Source organism: Aulonocara sp. 'chitande type north' Nkhata Bay, linkage group LG18 (genome assembly GCF_057382095.1).
Source record: "Aulonocara sp. 'chitande type north' Nkhata Bay isolate Kocher_YH1m ecotype deep benthic linkage group LG18, A_spYH_male_GT1.1, whole genome shotgun sequence".
Classification (NCBI taxonomy): Eukaryota; Metazoa; Chordata; class Actinopteri; order Cichliformes; family Cichlidae; genus Aulonocara; species Aulonocara sp. 'chitande type north' Nkhata Bay.
The window spans coordinates 17,725,343-17,745,024 of NC_141361.1; the positions used below are offsets into that span (position 1 = coordinate 17,725,343).

Sequence of the window (19,682 nt, forward strand, 5' to 3'; positions counted from 1 at the left end):
CACTTGCGTCAGCGTGGCAGCAAAAATGTTAAAGTTTGATACAACAAAATGTTTTAAAAAGATGCTAAAAACAAAAAGGAGCAGCTTATGGTGCATATTAACGTGGTGTTATATACACGCATACATTAAGTCGTTTGCAAGTTGCGGCATCATGTGGCTTAAAGAAGATGACGTCATGCAGATGAAACAAGTGCAAAGCTAATAAAACCAAGAGTGGACAAATAGTTGCGTTAATGGTGACCGAAGTGCAATAATATATCTATAGGTAGAACACCTTTGACTATTATTTTTAATCTGTTTTTGTAACATGCCTTCTTTTCATCATTTGTTTGTTGTTTACTTTAGCGTTTATCTTTTCAGTTGTTCTGATTGTACTGATTGTGTCGCACTCTAGTTTTTAATGTTTATATGCGCTTTCATGTTAAATTTCTTTAAATGTAAATGGAAGAAGATTGTGAGCTATTCAGGGCAGAGATTATGTGAATCATAACGAAAACCTCATTATAAAATATTAACAAAAGGAAAACCTAAATAAAGACACTACCCTGCCATTACCACACACACACACACACACACACACACAATAAAAAAAACGATTAAAAAAACAACAATAAAATATTACACTGTTAAAGATTACATTTTTGAACATAAGTGTAGAGTTTTAGAAAGTCCTAAAATGTTTATTCATCGTTAAAACAACCGAACACATTTTAAGAGAGACATGATATGGTAACAGCATAGCAGCAGTGATGCTAATTCAGTGCGTTTCAGTTTTACTTTTATATAGTACAATATTACATACAGACGTTCACATGGCTTCACAGGCATAACAAACGTTATCAGATTTGATAACGTATCTTTGAACAGTTTCTTTTAAAACAGATTTGCCTGTTAGTTTATAAATTCAGTGGCTTATGTTTTAATGGTCACATATTTTATATGAAATTTCAAAATAACTCTCCAAAGTGCGTTCCAAGATGGCTGCTGAGTGGTGTTTAAAAGTATCGCTTTCGGTGGGATTCTTGGAAAATAGGTTACTGAAGTAGGGTTGCTGTGTCTATAACCGCCTAAAAACATAAAAAATACAATTTGAATTTTAAATTAATCCCACCTTTGAGAAAAATAATGTGTTTTAAAAAAATAAAAAAGTACCTAATTTCACATGCAGCTAAACAGCTGCTGCTCTTGAATGTAACTCGCCCTTCCCGAGCGTACAGGCCCCCTTGTTGCTAAGCAACCTTCGAAGAAGATTGACAGCAACTTTAGTTGATTCATTCGAAGAAAACTTTAAAGAAGGGTCAAGTTGTATTTGTTGCTGGTCAGCTGCGAGGTGTTTAATTCAGAAGAGCAGTATCACAGTTTAAGACAGTTCTCTGATGGCTGCCAGCCAGAAGCGTATTAATACAAGTAAGTTGATAGCCATTCATTTTTCCGCTTTCACTTTGTGCCATGACAACGACCTCCCCTAGCTCATTAATTTGTCATTAGCTCAGTTAATTAAACGTTAACTTAACGTTAGCTAAAAGAGCGGCATCCGGAGATGAGTGAAGGTATCAACTTGCAGTTAGCGCAACTTTGACCCAAAGTTCAACGACAGGAATTAAATCTATTATAACAGAAATATTTAGCTACCAATTATATTTTTTTGTTTTTTGGAGCTAAAGATCCAGGTTTAGATTAGACAATGAAGGTTAACTGATGTCTCTCCCGCTTTTACAGTGCGCTGAAAAGTTGCTTTAGAGTCAGCGATGTGTTCTTTTTAATACATTTTGGGGAAGTTGCTGCAATGCCGGACGTGGAACCCCTCAGATTCCCATCCAGGGAAGGACGACCAAGTCAACAAGGTGAGAAGAGAAGCGATGCACCTGCAAATAAATCCACTTTAACTCTACACATTCTCTGTTACAACAAGCAGTCTAAATTAATAACGTTGTGGATGTGTTTTTTTTTAGGCTAACACCTTGTTTAAATGTAGAGGCTTGTTATGTGTTAGGCAGTCTTCCAGGCAGTGCTTAAGCATCTGCACCACTCAGAGCTATTTAAATGCTGAGTAAATGTAATGATATTTAATGATGTTGAAGAAATGTCACTATCTAACATCATTGGCAAAAATGGCACTGCAAGTGAGGCTCACATGGGCCTCCTCTATGGCTATAATACACCCTGCCAGTATGATTTAGAGCTAATTCAGCCCACCACTGACATATTGCCTTAGCACCTTCCTACCCAACTTCAGAGTGTATTATTCATCTCAGCTGTTCAGCAGCAGATGGTCTTCTTTTTAGTTTTTCCCTTTTTTCCCCCAGTCTCTTTACTTAGTCTGAGCTACTTCACTCAGAAGCTGTTCTGGAAGCATCATGATAAGATAACTGGTCTCAGTCACGTGGAAAAGGTTGCAGATGTCACTGTCTCAGTCTTTTTGTTGTTGAGACGAGTTTGCAAACCCCTCGAGGGCATACACTTTCTCCTGTGAAGCATAGGTAAGGTTGGTCAGTGTCCGTGTTACCTTACTTAATAGACGTCTTTGGATTTTCTTGCTGTTTTTGGCTTTTAATAACAAAAATGTATTTTATGCTTGACTAAATTAAACCCCAATTAAAAAAATATTTCCTCTGGTGGACGGCTAATACTGTCAGGGTTTGGCTTTGTTGTGCTTTGGATTCTTGTTTAGTATTTATTGAGATTTTGGTTCTTGTTTTGATTAGACCCTTGTTTTTGTAATATGTTTATTCGCTCTCTGTGTTCTATTGTTTTTCCTCTCACTCCTCATTGTTATTATTATCATTATCATTATTTTTGATTACTATTGAAGGTTTGCCTTTTCACTGGGTCTTACATCATGCTTTTGGGTCTTCTCTACACCATACAACCTGACTGAAGCCAATTTTCTCTTTATACATAGGAAAAACCCTGGGGGCATTTGTTGTTGCATATGGGCTTCACCTGTTTATCACATCTAAAGGACTGGAACCACAATCCAGCTATGACTTTCAGCCTACATTGGTGCTTGTGTACCCCGAAGGTTAACAAGAAAAGGTCTGCTATAGCTCACCTGTTTGACTGGGTGACCCACGTGCTAAAAGCCTGCAGGGGCCTGGGTTTAAGTCTGCCCTGCACCACTCCCCCTTGCTCTCAACCCTACTTTCCTGTTTGAGCTTTACTAACATTAAAAAAAATTAAAGGATAAGAAGAAAAGATCTAACAGGTTCTCTCAGATCAAGGAGAGCTCAGAAGATGTCTTGGTCTGCTCAGACTTGACCTAAGTGATACAAACTAATGGATGAGACCAACCAGTGGAGATTTTAACTCCTCCCCCAAAAGTGGGACCCTGTGAGTTTTTGTCCATGGCATCACTGTACTCCCCTTTTCCCCCTCTTCTCTTTCCACTCTTTACTCACTGACTGGTCACAGCATCTTCCTAAGAATGGTTATCCTTGGAATCTCATCCCGTTAAAAGCGAGTTCTTACTCCCCCCTGTCACCAAGTGCTTGCTGATAGGGGATCATCTGATCACTCTAATTGGCTCTAAAGCCATTTTACACAACCGTTGCTATGAACTGGCGCTATATAAATAAAGTTGGACTGAATAACATGTGCTCATTGTTGCATAATTACAGAGTCAAAGAGCCTTGGGCAGTAAACCAGTTGTTGTGGTCATGAAAAATGTTTTGTGCTGAGAAAATGCTTTAGGTTTTAAAAGTAAAGAGAGCGTGCTTTCAAAAAAGGCTAACGAATACTTTTCACTTCAAAGTGCAGTAAATGGGATGACTGCCTTTAATACAACACACAGGTTGCACACAGTTGGCCTTTACTGAGATCAAGATTATTTAATACAAATACTCACAGACTCTGAAAGAATAGTGTATTCAATAGGCTTAAAAAAGAAAAGAAACTTTCACTTTTATTTAAGCAGATTTGTTTGAAATGTTTTTCAGATTAAAAATAAGTAAATAATTGTGAACTAAACTGGGACAGTCTGGAATTGGAAGTGAATTTGGACTTCTGTGGAGATGTAAAGGGAAAGTAAAGGGAAAAGGCTGTGCAGAAAACCAAAGCAGCAGACATCACAGTCACTGTTTTATTTCAGTTATATTGTTTTAAAAATGGGATGAACTGGTGCCACAGTTCTTTGAATTAAGGGCATCTTGTTGTCTATTGTCTCTTCATATAATCCTAGACTAACTTGATAATGTTAAAGTTTGGTATCTTACTGACTCTTTGGTCTTCTAATGCCTTCTGCTGATGCACTGAACTCAGCCAGGAGAAAATAAGATATAAATAAGAATATAAACGTTTACAACTCAATGCACGGTATACCAAAAATGAATGAATGTTTCCTAGAAAGTGTAACTCGTTTTTTTTCTGTGACTGCTAATTAATCACTGATTAAAACTAAGTCCCAGCGTCACAGAAACATTCGAGCCTACACTGTACTGTTGTAACAGACACCAGGATACATTTTTACATATAGTGTAGTCAAGTGAATTTACTGTATGTTTGGAATGAATTTGTAGTAACGCTGTATGTTAAGAGGCAGTGTGCAGGCTAATTTTTTAAAAACAGCATCACTTTAGTCTTTATTCATCTGAACTAGCTTATCAAAAGACTTTCTTTAATACTTGTGCAGGTTCGTAAACTGCACCGCTTTGTGACAGCCAGATGGCGTCCTTTCACCACCAAGATTTGCACCCTTTGGTTTGTGTTGAGACACTGAAAGGACTTCTCTGTTCTCTCACTGATGCTCCCAGTATTTTGCAGTCTGTAAAACCAGAATCAAAGTGCAAGTAAAGAAGCACACAACAGCTTTCACAGCCAAATAAATTTTATTAATTACTTTTCCAAAATTAATTCATTCATTTGAGCGAGTGTTTGCTTCAAATAAACAGAGTCTATTCATAAAGAAAAAGAGATAAACTGTGTTGTAGCTATTTAATATTTAATATATAGTGTATGGATTGTAGATGTGGTTGGCCTTTTACTGACCGTATGCTGTTTTATCTGTCTCAAGATCAAGTAGATCTTCAAGCTGTTTGCTCTGGTAGACGTCGCACCTGTGCTTTGCTCAACAGTCCTTCACCATGGGTCAACAGCATTATCTACCATATCCAAGAGATTAAGATGACAGTGGAAAACAGGTGTCAGCAGGTAAAATAATGGCATTGAGTGGTCCAACAGGTGGGAGATTGTAACACAAATATCCTGATAGGTGTTAAAAGAAACTGAAAGACGCATTTTCCCTTTTAATTTGTGGCAGTCTGGAAGATATCAATCACAAGCTAAATACAGCAAAACTTTAAGGTGAAGTATTTCATTATTTTTTTAATATGAAATGAAATATGAAATGAAATGAAGTATGAAATGTGACATGAGGTTAACTTGTTTTGTCAGATTTCAATCCAGAGACTCAGATTCTGACTCTGTGATGTCTACAGATTTGTATGTTGAAGGCTTTGCAATTTGTGCAAGAGGTAAACGTGTAGATTAGATAGCTTTGGGAATCTGACTTTACAAATTTATTGTTGTATTGTTTGTGTAGTTGAAATATAAGTTTCCTATCCCATAGAAAGTTGTCCATTATCTCCACTACTGAAGAAAATAAATGATGTCCTCAGCGAGGTTGTGCATCTGATTGAGCGGCTGGAGGCTGATCGGCAGCATGCAGAGGAAGCCCTGCTTAAAGAGAAAAAAAGGAAGAGGTTTTTGGAGAGCAAAGTGGACAGTATTTCACTGTGGAGGCAAAAAGAGCATGCTTATGTTGTGCAGAAAGGTCAGTGACCATGAGGTGTCACATCCTCATCGAACTGCTTGCTGCTTCTTGTGATGTAGCCAATTTTTTTTTTCTTCTTAAACTCACTGAGTAAGCTTTTTAATTAATTTTTGACTATTACACTTTTAGAACATGAGGCTTGCATTAGAGATATCACTGAATTAAAGTGGCAGCTGAAAGTGGAAAGAGAGGAACTTGACCAAGCCCGAGAGAAACTGTCACACACCGAGGGGTTGAATCAGCGCCTACACAAGGACATCAGTTTTGCCAAAAAACAAGTTCCAATTGTGAAGGAAAAAATCGACCTCCAGAAAGACCTCGTAAATGAGATTGACGCTAAACAAGCGGAGGTAGGCTGTAATAGGATTTATTTGTAATTTCAAACAAACATCTGCACATTTTCAATATGCAATATTGGTAGAAGATTAAGATTCGTGGAGTTATTTCCCAAGAATTCTACAAACGTGTTGTTAACACAGCACAAATATGTGAAAGTACAAAATCCAAGCAAGATTAATGTGCTTTTATGTTACACTTCAGAATGAAAAATAACAACTGAGTTGCATTTTGGGTGATTTTATTGATCGTGTTTAGTCACTGGAACTTGGGTTTGCAACTGTAGTTTACAGGTGTGGAAGGGTAAAGTTTTTTTCATTCATTTTGACTACTACAGTATAAGAGCACTTGTCATATTCTGGGTGTTCATGTAAAATCTAAAAAGTTGCACCATGATTCTAGTTTTTGTAGCTCACTTTCAGTAGCCTGTGAGTTCTTCTGTATTTCTATTTGTGATTCACAAATAGGGAAACGCTCTGGGTTGCATGCTTGTTGATGTATTTATCCACTTTCTATATAAAATGAAATTTTAATTTGTTAGTGATATTCATGATCCTCAAAGAGTGAATCGTGTTCATTTACAGTGGGGCAAAAAAGTATTTAGTCAGCCACCGATTGTGCAAGTTCCCCCACTTAAAATGATGACAGAGGTCAGTAATTTGCACCAGAGGTACACTTCAACTGTGAGAGACAGAATGTGAAAAAAAAATCCATGAATCCACATGGTAGGATTTGTAAAGAATTTATTCGTAAATCAGGGTGGAAAATAAGTATTTGGTCAATAACAAAAATACAACTCAATACTTTGTAACATAACCTTTGTTGGCAATAACAAAGGTCAAACGTTTACTATAGGTCTTTACCAGGTTTGCACACACAGTAGCTGGTATTTTGGCCCATTCCTCCATGCAGATCTTCTCGAGAGCAGTGATGTTTTGGGGCTGTCGCCGAGCAACACGGACTTTCAACTCCCGCCACAGATTTTCTATGGGGTTGAGGTCTGGAGACTGGCTAGGCCACTCCAGGACTTTCAAATGCTTCTTACGGAGCCACTCCTTTGTTGCCCGGGCGGTGTGTTTTGGATCATTGTCAAGTTGGAAGACCCAGCCTCGTTTCATCTTCAAAGTTCTCACTGATGGAAGGAGGTTTTGGCTCAAAATCTCACGATACATGGCCCCATTCATTCTGTCCTTAACACGGATCAGTCGTCCTGTCCCCTTGGCAGAAAAACAGCCCCATAGCATGATGTTTCCACCCCCATGCTTCACAGTAGGTATGGTGTTCTTGGGATGCAACTCAGTATTCTTCTTCCTCCAAACACGACGAGTTGAGTTTATACCAAAAAGTTTTACTTTGGTTTCATCTGACCACATGACATTCTCCCAATCCTCTGCTGTATCATCCATGTGCTCTCTGGCAAACTTCAGACGGGCCTGGACATGCACTGGCTTCAGCAGCGGAACACGTCTGGCACTGCGGGATTTGATTCCCTGCCGTTGTAGTGTGTTACTGATGGTGACCTTTGTTACTTTGGTCCCAGCTCTCTGCAGGTCATTCACCAGGTCCCCCCGTGTGGTTCTGGGATCTTTGCTCACCGTTCTCATGATCATTTTGACCCCACGGGATGAGATCTTGCGTGGAGCCCCAGATCGAGGGAGATTATCAGTGGTCTTGTATGTCTTCCATTTTCTGATGATTGCTCCCACAGCTGATTTTTTTCACACCAAGCTGCTTGCCTATTGTAGATTCACTCTTCCTATGGAGTTAAATCAGGGCCATAATGTTTGTGTAGTTAAAAGAAAAATTTGAAATCGAAAATATGTAAACTGAAAGCAAAAGTCACATTTTTAGAGTGAACTTTGAAAAAGAAAGAGTTGGATTTAAAATAAAATCAAACGTTTTGAATATTTGTATTATTTCTATGAGTAAACTTTATTTAAAAATTTTCAGTAATCTTCTTTTCATTATTATTATTTTTAAAAAATCTATTCAGTCTCAGATTACATTTTTTCAGATTCAGATCTTTTAAATTAATGTACAAAAAAAAATTCTTCAGGTTCGGATTTTTCTCTCAGCTTCAATTTTTTTTTTTCACTTTCAGATCTCTATTTTTCAGTTACAGACTTTTGGCCCTGTTTTGGCCTGGTGGGCGTGGCTACACAGAGAGGGGCGGGGAATCATGAGTGACAGCAGACCGCTGCAGGGTCAAGATGGTCCATTCTTCATGTTGCCTTCAGGAAACCTGGGAATGAACATAATTTATCAAACACCTCCTGCACTGTATTATTTGATAATGTTTAGAAAACATGTCATGCGTAACTGCTAAAACTCAGTTACTGAAGCTCTTTCAAGCAGTAATGTGTACAAATTACGCCGTAACTGATCAATTATGAGACGTTTTCCCAGCCACTACGTGAGAAGTGGTCATTTCCCATGCTCTCAAAGAAGCGCGCATTGTATCGAGTGGGGGCTGCTGTTAACTTGTCCCTCAGTGAACGATGGCGTCGTCTTCCAACAACACTGTTGGCGCGAACAATCAGGTGAGTGTTTAAGTTTGGAACAATTACACTGCAGTCTGTGAATACTACGAATTTAAGAAGTGGCTATTGTTACGGTTAATTTTTCGGCTATTCTGTTTTTTTATTTTATAACGTTTTTTGCTGAAATGCTAGCTCAACTGAAACGCCTCGCTATCATTTTCTGCTGAAACTTACTTCGAAAGGTAAAGTAATATTAACAATTTGATCCTTCCCCAAAAATATGGAAACATTTTTAAAAGACTCCATAACTAATCGGGCTTGGGATGCAGTCTTCATCACCTGGGCAACGGCAATGTTGCAAGACTCTCATCCATCCATTATCTGGTTCCGGTTTCTCTGATGTACTGTTTGTTTCTATGGTTTATTTACATTTCTTACACAATTAACATGGCTCCCACATACCAGAATTCAAAGCGTAATGCCAAGCCCTATATACTTACATTTATTGTTAATACAATTAATTTTTTTGATGATATGTCAACATGTTATTTGCAATTATTACTTTAGAGCATGTGAAAACAGCACTGGTGATTCACTGGTCATCACATAGAAAATGAAAGGCCATTAAAAACAAGAATTAATTAAGTGGAAGCAAACATTCTTGAGTGTCTCCCAGATTTTTGTTTGTGCTAGCATTATACACTATCATGCTGATGCATACTTATTTATGTTTAACTAGGGATGCACCGATACCACTTTTTTGGAAAACGAGTACGGGTACGAGTACTTGCATTTCAGTACACGCTGATGCCGATACCGAGTACTTAATAAAAACATGATTTAAATGTACAAGTTACAGTCACATAGTCATATGATTTTACATTAAAACAAGGGACTATTATGGAATTTAGAACTTTTATTTAAAATGAAAACTAAAGCATGTTGTATGTAACATATTATAGAATAACTAATTATTTAGAGAAAAACGTGATTAACCTCTCACACGACGCTCAAACATAGACATTTCTCAAACCATGGTATCGGGGGAGTTTTAACGAGTACTTTAGAAAATCTGGTTTCGAGGCCGATACCGGTATCGGTGCATCCCTATGTTTAACATATTTGATCATTTCTGTTATGTTTTACCTATTAATTTTTTTTATATATGTGTTTTTTAGAATGTGAACTACAATTCTAAAGTGGAAGCTGCTGCACAGAATCTTATTACTGTGCTCACTCAGAATCTTTCTCAGGGACAACACCAGGCAGCACAGGGAGTAAGGCAGGAACAGGGACCTCCCTCTGTAGATCAAGAGATGGCAAGGTTTTAAATTAAATATGAAAATAAATTACCGGTATTTAAAAAGTTTTTAACCTTTTTGGTGTGTTATAACTGTGCTGTCATTTTCATGTATTTTTCTAATTCCGTTCAGATCTTTCCCTGGTTTCTTTGGAAAAAAAAGTTTTCTTGGAAAACGAAAGATGCATAATCCAAGGATCCCTGTGACACCACCTTTTAAATCATGGAAGCCTTTCAGTTTCTATGTATACTTGCTGAACTGTAATGCAGAAACAACACCTACCTCCTCTGAGGAATTTCAGCTTGCACAGGCAGGACTGGGTAAAAGACATCTCACAATGTCCAGGGACATGAACCATGAAGAGGTTAAAGCACTAAATATATAGATTTTCAGACTTATATGTCTCTGTAAAGATCATCAAGTCTGCAGGCATCACAATATTGATCTTCTTCTGCAGTTATTTGGACTTCTTCAAAGTGAATATCCTAAAATGCAGGGTCTGACTGGAGGATGGTTGCTCTACAAGGCTACAGGTAGGGGTAACAAATGTTTATTACATGACAGTCCCATAATTTGCACCTATGTGAACTACATCTGGGCTCTACTTTTTTCAGGTGGTCAGGGTAAAAGGAAACTGACACTGGTCCCTCCTGATTCTGAAGGTTACACAGGGACCCTAATACGCAGTATGACAGGAAATGGGAAAAACTTGCTGTATATAGTACCTTTACAGCAAGAATTTGACCTTACTCCGTTACCTCCTGATGCAGTTGAATTTAAAAATATGCCCAAAGCACAATGCCAAAGATGCAAAGTAAGTCTGCCATTGCATATTTTGGCTCTTCATGTGCAGGAGTGCACAGAGTCTGGGTCTTCAGCTGAGGACACAGAGGTACATACATCTTAGAACAATATATGCATTTATTTTAATGAAATTGCATTGCATTGAAATGGCAATAAAAAAATTGTCCCACTTTTTTTTTATCTTAATCATCAATGTTATGTCTATTAATTATGATAGGCATGTCAAACCGAAGTCCAAATAGTGTCCGTGCAGCCTTCTGAAGAGCACACCGACACAGAGGAATTGGATGAAGAAGTAATATCTTAATAGAAATGAGTATAGACCATTAACATAACTACAATGGAATTCTATTCAATATTTTAACTCTCATTTCTGTTTTAGAAACTTCAGTGTCCTATCTGTAACTTGAAATTTGAACCTTATTTCCTTGAAATCCATGCAAGCACATGTGGAGAAAGGTAGTTGAAAAAGCAGGGCTTTTAAAATTACAAATAGGATATAACATCTTGAGAATTTCCCATTGACACACCAACTTTTTCTTTATTTTTATTAGAAGCAAAAATGTAATAGACATGGATGAAATTGAGGAGAACATAGTACAAGAGGACCATATGAAAAGGTAAAAAACATCACACAGACAGATGACTATTAATACTCTGAACTGAATAAAGAGTGTTTATTCTTTCATTTATGGATTTTTTTAGTGTCGACGATGTGTTGGATGCGATTTGTCAAAGAGTTGATGTGGAGAAGCAGTTCAGCATCCTTATTTCAAGAACAAACATTCTGGAGAGAGGCCTTCTGCAGTGGCAACGTCAAAAAAAAAATTCACCCACTGCCATGTTGAAGGTGTCCTTCTTTGGGGAAGCAGGAATCGACACTGGTGCCCTTCGAAAAGAATTTCTCACAGGTGAACTTAAAGAGATCAATTACTTTTCCGTTCGTATTATTTATGTTGAAGAAATGACCAATCCCTAAATTTTATACTTCTGTAATATATATATTATCTTCTAAGTGAACTCTGCTCCAGTTGTGTTGTAAATATGACTATATTTCTCCTTTACTAAACTATACATCAATCATGTTTATAATTTGGGATGGACTGATATGAAAGTTCTTGGCCGAAACCAAAAATGAGAAAACCAAGGTCGAAAACCAAAACATCGGTAACACAGGGAAAATAGTCTTTTTTTATAACCATAGCATGGCTGTGATGTGACTATGTTGTGTTATGAGCTTACTGGTTTGGTGTTGATAAAAGGTGTCAATATTATTGTCTCAAGTACACCTTTCTGTATACTATGATTTATTTTTTGAATCATCCATCCATCCATTTTCTTGGCCGCTTATCCCTTGTGGGGTCACGGGGAGTGCTGGTGCCTATCTCAAGCGGTCACAGGGCGAGAGGTGGGGTACAACCTGGATGGGTCACCAGTCCATCGCAGGGCATCTTTTTTGAATCAATATTTTCATTTTGAATGGAATTTTTACATATCTGGAACAGATGTATGATGTTCCTTCAGTACATCTGTCATGTTAAGCCTTCAAAATCAGTGAGACACATTATGATATATATATATATATGTATATATCAGTATTGCCTCAAATGAAAAAAATACTGTGATATGAAAAAAATCTTATTTCACCCAGCTCTAAATGAATGTTTTACATCCGATAATTCATAACTTCCTTCTCTCAATAGAAATGGTCGCCGGAATCGAGACTCGTTTCTTTGAAGGACCACCACACCAAAAAAGTCCACGCTATTCCCTTACTGACTTTGACAGTGGACTCTTCAGGCATGTTTGTTTTAAAGAAAGTGAAAACTGTCATGTTTTACACTATAAGCAATACACTCATGCTGTTTGTATAAGTAGGACTGTTGGTGAGATTCTGGCCGTCAGTTTGGCACAAGGAGGTCCTGCACCTACATTTTTCAGCCAGTGGGCTTACAGTTACCTCTGCAATGGGCAGATCAACCCAACACAGCTGGATAAAAATACAGTGGCAGATTCACAGTTGCGGTTACTGATTGACCAGGTGCTGTATAACTAGTAAAAATATTGCCTTATTACACATTGCAGCTATATAATTTCATCTGTTAAATTACTTTTAGGTGGAATCTTCAACTGAGCAGTCACTTCAGGGCCTTACTGATGAGATTTTAAACTGTGGATTCACTGGAGCCATCTCGGTTCAAAACAAGGAACCGATTGTCCGGTATGCTGTGACATGTTTTCATTTTTCCATATGAATGTAAGAAAAATAGCATCTGAAGATGTTGTTTAATCTCTTTTTTGTACCCACAGAGCCATTACACTCCATGCTGTGCTTAGATTGCAGCCAATGTTGGAACAACTCAAGGAGGGTTTGCAGCTGTATGGCCTCCACCTGCTGATTAAGCAATACCCAGAAATCTGCCAGCCTCTCTTCGTCCTTGGGGGAGATGTGAAAGTGAGTACAAACTTATTTTCAGTTTTACATGTATGTATGACATACATTTACACATTTTGTTACCTTACAGACACAAATATGAATCTATTTTATTTGAACTCTAAATGAAACACCTACACAAAGCGGTGTACATTAGAGAAGTGGAACAAAAATCATACATGATGCTAAATATTTATTACAAATAAATAACTGAAAAGTGTGGTGTGTGTAATTATTCAGCCCCCTTTGGTCTCAGTGTAGTGAGTTGCACATAGACATTTCCTCATGATTGCTAAACATACAGTAAAGCCAGGGCAACAATAGAAAAACAAAACATATCCATGTGTTAGAACGGCCCAGTCAATGTCCAGATCTAAATCCAATCCAGAATCTGTGGCAAGATCTGAAAACTGCTGTTCACAAACGCTGTCTATCTAATCTGACTGAGCTGGAGCAGTTTGGCAAAGAAGAATGGGCAAGAATGTCAGTCTGTAGATGTGCAAAGCAGGTAGAAAAATACCCTAAAAGACTGGGAGCTGTAATTGCAGCAAAAGGTGTTCCTAAAAAGTATTGACTGAGGGGGCTGAATAATTGCACACACCACACTTTTCAGTTATTTATTGTTAAGAAAAAAAAGGTTTGGAATCATGGATGAATTTTGTTACAATTCTCTATTGTTTACCACTTTTTATTGGTCTTTTATGTTGAATTCCAATAAAATATATTCATGTTTGTGGCTATAATGTGACAAACTGTGGAAAAGTTCTAGGGCCCGAATACTGCAGCCCTGAAGTAATCAAGCCGCTGGGTTGCTTTGCTTTCTAATATCATCATAGGTTACTGCCGAGTTTGTCATGGCGTCCATTCACCCTCAGCTGAGTGAGAAGGGAACCTCCAAGCATCAGGTTGAGCTGGACCTGGTTAACTTCATTCAGGACTTGCTTTATGAGTCAGAAGGTAAATGGTTATTTTTGTCTAGTTTATAGTTGTCACATTCCAAAATTATATTCTAAGGTTTTTGTGACAAAAGTTAGACTTGTATCGAATTCAAATATTTAGATATTTTTTTTGTCCAAAAGGCCAGGGTTCTTCAAAACGTCTTAAAATTCACTCTTATCCTAACAGAAGGTCAAGAACATGTAGCTGACGAAGATGGCCCAAGATCTATCACACCTGCCAGGTTTCTGCAATGGATCACCGGTCAAGGCCATGTTCCTCTCCTGCCCTCAGAAAAGAAGGACTTTGCTGTGGTGGTAAAATTTAATCACAATTGTGAAGCTGACTTTGGAAATCACAGCATCTGCTATCCTGTTGTGTCATCCTGTGCTAAGACCATTGTCCTGCCTGTGAAACATATGAAGTCCTTTAGTCAATTCAGACTGGTTCTGCTGGAGGCTTTTCATCTTGGCCAGGAATTTAACAATGTGTAAAGCATAGCATTGTCTATCAATAGTTTTGAGGTGTAACTCAAAATGCTGCTCCTTCCATTTAATGTTCAGGAAGCACATTTCAAATTTGGAGATTGACAGCCAGAGTTCTTTAATGAGTGGCATGAAGCACACAAAAACATACAGGTTTACTGTTGAAAATATGTGACAGAGACAAAAAAAAAAATAGTTTGTAATTTGATGTTTGAGTGTTCACATAAAAATTTCCTGGCAGGTTCATTTTACATGTATATCACATCAAATAAAAGTCTGAGCTATTCATGAACCTTCTCTGGGTTGAAAATTCAAAATAAAGATGTTGCCGCCTAGGAACGGTGAGTTAGTACAAAGTTAAGTACATCCAAATAAATGTCTCGGCCATGTGACTGAGAGGGCCTTGTTACATTGACAGTGTCTCTTAGTCTTGCCATGTCCTCCTCAGATAGAGGACATTCAACAGATGGAAGAATTACTCCAGGATTGCTCCCATCCAGCTCACCAATAGAGTTGACATCCAAGTACGCATCCTCGATTTCCTGTGACGATTTAAAAAAAAAAAAAAAAAAATTTCAAATGACTATTCAAAAACAGTGTTGGGAAAATTAAGACAAACAGTCAGCTCCAAAAATATTGCAACATGGGAATTCTACTTTTGGCTCTATATGCCACGCAATGGATTTGAAATGAAACTAACACGATTGGCTATAACTGCAGAGGTATTTGAACTGCTTTCATATGTGCCTTCCACTTAAGGGACCAAAAGTAATGGAACAATTGGCTTCTCTGATGTTCCATGGCCAGGGATGTGATATTCTTGTATTTAGTGAAGCAACTCCTGACAAAAACAGCAGGATAAATTTTGAAGTGTTTTGGGCAATATATCTGCTCATATTCAGCCAAATGCTTCGAAACTCATGAGGCAGCACTTGATGGTCCAGATGGACAATCACTTAAAGCATTCTGCAGAAAAAAAAATAGTTAAAAGAAGTGGAATGTTATGCAGTGGCCACGTCAATCACTTGACCTGAATCTGACGGAGCAGTGTTTCATTGCTGAAGACAAAATTGAAGGGCAAATGCCTCAATAATAGCTGGAAGTGAAGACAGTTGCAGTAGAGGCCTGACAGAGCATCACCAGGTATGAAGCCCAACATCTGCTGAAGTCTCTGCGATCCAGTTTCAGTTATGATTAATGTTCTGTGTCATTACTTTTGGTAACATGCAGACTGCTGTAACTCCTACAACTTAACTGATTTGGATGCAAATACCCTCAAGTTAAAGCTGATAGTCTGCAGTGACAGCACACCGTGTTTTTTTCAACATCTCCAAGTGCACTTTTTGAAAATTGATTAAAGAGGGATTGTATAATTTAGATTGGTTTTAGTACCTCCACTGTGTCTGGAGTATCAACTGGATTCTGGTGGAGTCCCAGTGTCCACAGTTGTTGTGGGGACAGATTCCTCTCTGTCCTTAGAGGGTGGTTATCCCAACCCTGTCTAAAGACATCCAGATCCCTCTGCAGACGTGGAAGAAATGTATGTTGGGCACAAAACATGTGGACACCATCAGTTGGATCCAGAAGGCCTTCATCCTCGAGGTTGTGAAGGGTTTCATAGTGCACGCTTGAAACAGCCATCCACACATCTCGCCACAAGCGCTCTATTCTGTTCAACATCAAAATATGGCAACGTTTTCAGAATTTTACCCAGAAATTCACTGAATTGAAAAATATATAAGAACATTTTTCTGATTTCCATGGGACATTTATACAAATACTACACATACCTTTGGTTGTGAACGCTCTTGCCTGACAGAAAGCTTCCTCTTCCACAGCCCCGGATGGTGAACATGCATCTTGCTATTCCAACATTTTCCACCCCTTGATCCCCTCGAACTCTGAAACAAAATTAAACATCGACAGTACAATTTGTTTTAAATCTAAAAAAAACATGTCACTCTTAAAATTTATTGCAGCCTTTGTGTTTTTAATACAATTTTACTTTAGACTGGTTATTAGAAGTTTATTGTTTTGGTCATTCAACAGTGTGCAGCTCTGTATAAGCACACCTTTCAAGAATTCTAAATGTTTGAACCATTTAAACAAGTGTATGGGGATTTATAAACAACTGATCATATAGGCTACAGTTTACATATTGCATGTCAAAATAATTACACTGCTAATCAAGGGGGGGGGGGGGGGGGGAATCATATTTACACATTTGCACAATCATTGTGAAAATTAATTTTGTGTAGATTTTACCTCAATGGAAAGCCATACTTTTGTACAGCCTCCAAGAAGAAAGCAAGTGCAGTTGATGCTCTGTTGTTGGCAGCAGCACCCAGGTACATGATCTAGAGATGTAAATATCATTAAGTGGAAACTTGGTCAAGTCAAGTTACTATAATTAAAGATAGAAACATGTTTATCAGGTATTGTAGCTTGGTACATTTATTTTATAAGTACAAGAAAAAAAGCAGGCTACATAATTCCCTAGCTGCCATGAGATGTAGCAGTACTTGTAATCAACTATTCACCCAAATGCAAAGGGTAAAAAAAAGAAATCCTTTTAGCAACTTGAAGTATTACTTTACCAAGCATTTATAGTCACCAAATACTGACAAACATAAACAGATTAGGAACATTTTGTTCTACAGAAGGATCTCTATATTACAGTATATGGTAAGTTTTATGGTAGACCAAAACACAAGTATTTCACTTTTCAATTAACAACTCCTTCAGCTCAATTTTGAAAGTGAAAAATCACCTTTCTTGAGTACCCATCTATCCCTCCGAATATCACCAGGCCAAATCTGTAAAAAGAACAACAAAAAACAACAACTAGGGCATTAACAGGTATAAAACATAATTCAGTATTTAGCAGTATTGTCAGACTTCATCCTACCTTATTAGTTTATGGTTTGTGTCTATATGCATCAAGTAAAGAGGACCTTGCACTGAATATGTCCTTCGGACCACAAATCCCAGCCTTGTCATTCTTGAGAAAATACCAGCAGAGTCCACACGGTGCATCGACGAGTACACTCTCTTCCACTGTACATGGTGGCCCATGGCTTGAAGCATCCCTTTCATCATCCTGTATCCAACATGAGGTGTTCTTGTCTTTATAGATCTTACTAAATTGTCCAGCTCTTCATCACTTGTTGTACTGTAGCACTGCTTTATGGAAATGCCATATTCATGCAAACGACGTTTCACTGTCCTCACAGATATTCCAAGAAGTTTTGCAATTTGGGTGATTGATAAGAACATTTCTGTCAGTGTCTGGAGCTGTACAGGCGATACATTGTACTTTGGACGTCCCAGCTGTCCTTCTGACACTGACATCTGCGAGGGTGTTTGTTCATTGACGTCCTCCATATTGAGCACAGTTGACAGCTCTATCAGAGCATTTATAATAGTTTGAGGGATCTCAACCTGATCGGACAAAGATCTTAAAAGGACCATCTCATGGTCGATAACAAACTGCAAATAGTCCACATCGAGGGGTTGTCTGTGCATGACCCGGGAAACTTTATGCAGTAGTCGCTGAAGCATCTCTCTCTTTAGCTGCTCCTAAATTAAATACAAAGAATTTTACGTTACTTAAGTAACTTTGTTGTTCTCCAAGCATACAGATCAACTAGGACGTAAGTTTCAGCAGAAAATGATAGCGAGGCGTTTCAGTTGAGCTAGCATTTCAGCAAAAAACGTTATAAAATAAAAAAACAGAATAGCCGAAAAATTAACCGTAACAATAGCCACTTCTTAAATTCGTAGTATTCACAGACTGCAGTGTAATTGTTCCAAACTTAAACACTCACCTGATTGTTCGCGCCAACAGTGTTGTTGGAAGACGACGCCATCGTTCACTGAGGGACAAGTTAACAGCAGCCCCCACTCGATACAATGCGCGCTTCTTTGAGAGCATGGGAAATGACCACTTCTCACGTAGTGGCTGGGAAAACGTCTCATAATTGATCAGTTACGGCGTAATTTGTACACATTACTGCTTGAAAGAGCTTCAGTAACTGAGTTTTAGCAGTTACGCATGACATGTTTTCTAAACATTATCAAATAATACAGTGCAGGAGGTGTTTGATAAATTATGTTCATTCCCAGGTTTCCTGAAGGCAACATGAAGAATGGACCATCTTGACCCTGCAGCGGTCTGCTGTCACTCATGATTCCCCGCCCCTCTCTGTGTAGCCACGCCCACCAGGCCAAAACAGGGCCAAAAGTCTGTAACTGAAAAATAGAGATCTGAAAGTGAAAAAAAAAAATTGAAGCTGAGAGAAAAATCCGAACCTGAAGAATTTTTTTTTGTACATTAATTTAAAAGATCTGAATCTGAAAAAATGTAATCTGAGACTGAATAGATTTTTTAAAAATAATAATAATGAAAAGAAGATTACTGAAAATTTTTAAATAAAGTTTACTCATAGAAATAATACAAATATTCAAAACGTTTGATTTTATTTTAAATCCAACTCTTTCTTTTTCAAAGTTCACTCTAAAAATGTGACTTTTGCTTTCAGTTTACATATTTTCGATTTCAAATTTTTCTTTTAACTACACAAACATTATGGCCCTGATTTAACTCCATATCTTCCCAGTCTGGTGCAGGTCTACAATACTTTTCCTGGTGTCCTTCGAAAGCTCTTTGGTCTTGGCCATGGCGGAGTTTGGAGTCTGACTGTCTGAGGCTGTGGACAGGTGTCTTTTATACAGATGATGAGTTCAAACAGGTGCCATCCATACAGGTAACGAGTGGGGGACAGAAAAGCTTCTTACAGAAGACGTTACAGGTCTATGAGAGCCAGAGATTTTCCTTGTTTGAGGTGACCAAATACTTATTTTCCACCCTAATTTACGAATAAATTCTTTACAAATCCTACCATGTGAATTCATGGATTTTTTTTTCACATTCTGTCTCTCACAGTTGAAGTGTACCTCTGGTGCAAATTACTGACCTCTGTCATCATTTTAAGTGGGGGAACTTGCACAATCGGTGGCTGACTAAATACTTTTTTGCCCCACTGTACATTTTCCACTTGCCACTTTCTATAGTTTATGATTGAATTAAACAGTGCGACCAAATTCAACCTAATCTGTGCTTAAAGCCTAGTGCTTATG

General features: G+C 38.0%; 3 protein-coding genes across 8 annotated transcripts in view; 2 read left to right on the forward strand and 1 right to left on the reverse strand.

The window, feature by feature from the left end:
• Nucleotides 1-1,250: 1,250 nt before the first annotated feature.
• Nucleotides 1,251-19,682, forward strand: part of ccdc178 (coiled-coil domain containing 178) — a 32,048-nt gene continuing 13,616 nt past the window's right edge. For 2 of the 4 annotated variants that reach the window (XM_086270650.1, XM_086270649.1), the window contains exons 1-7: nt 1,251-1,407; nt 1,720-1,844; nt 5,009-5,145; nt 5,255-5,298; nt 5,389-5,468; nt 5,564-5,767; nt 5,897-6,117. In XM_086270650.1, the coding sequence (XP_086126776.1) occupies nt 1,787-1,844; nt 5,009-5,145; nt 5,255-5,298; nt 5,389-5,468; nt 5,564-5,767; nt 5,897-6,117 (744 nt within the window). In that variant the 5' untranslated portion in view covers nt 1,251-1,407; nt 1,720-1,786. Of the gene's footprint in view, nt 1,408-1,714; nt 1,845-2,306; nt 2,481-2,902; nt 3,331-5,008; nt 5,146-5,254; nt 5,299-5,388; nt 5,469-5,563; nt 5,768-5,896; nt 6,118-19,682 lie in introns of those variants that run through there. The other 2 variants (XM_086270652.1, XM_086270651.1) reach the window with 2 other exon arrangements.
• LOC147308332 (uncharacterized) lies at nt 7,973-15,067 on the forward strand. Of its 3 annotated transcripts, none has more exons than XM_086270655.1 (15): nt 7,973-8,643; nt 9,762-9,907; nt 10,017-10,248; nt 10,342-10,417; nt 10,499-10,546; nt 10,655-10,776; nt 10,906-10,983; nt 11,071-11,147; nt 11,243-11,308; nt 11,394-11,599; nt 12,392-12,729; nt 12,806-12,909; nt 12,999-13,143; nt 13,959-14,079; nt 14,248-15,067. In XM_086270655.1, the coding sequence occupies exons 1-15, from the start codon at nt 8,602-8,604 to the stop codon at nt 14,550-14,552; spliced, it is 2,106 nt and encodes a 701-aa protein (XP_086126781.1). In that variant the 5' UTR covers nt 7,973-8,601; the 3' UTR covers nt 14,553-15,067. The 3 variants fall into 3 exon arrangements, with proteins under 3 accessions (XP_086126781.1, XP_086126780.1, XP_086126779.1); XM_086270654.1 differs by having other exon boundaries at nt 7,974-8,643; nt 10,499-10,776; nt 12,392-12,488; nt 12,567-12,729; XM_086270653.1 differs by having other exon boundaries at nt 7,974-8,643; nt 10,499-10,776.
• LOC147308333 (uncharacterized) lies at nt 14,346-18,946 on the reverse strand. The gene is made up of 7 exons (XM_086270660.1): nt 18,371-18,946; nt 17,452-18,122; nt 17,314-17,359; nt 16,809-16,900; nt 16,334-16,444; nt 15,936-16,212; nt 14,346-15,085 (listed from the first exon to the last, which is right to left on the reverse strand). The coding sequence occupies exons 1-7, from the start codon at nt 18,410-18,412 to the stop codon at nt 14,876-14,878; spliced, it is 1,449 nt and encodes a 482-aa protein (XP_086126786.1). The 5' UTR covers nt 18,413-18,946; the 3' UTR covers nt 14,346-14,875.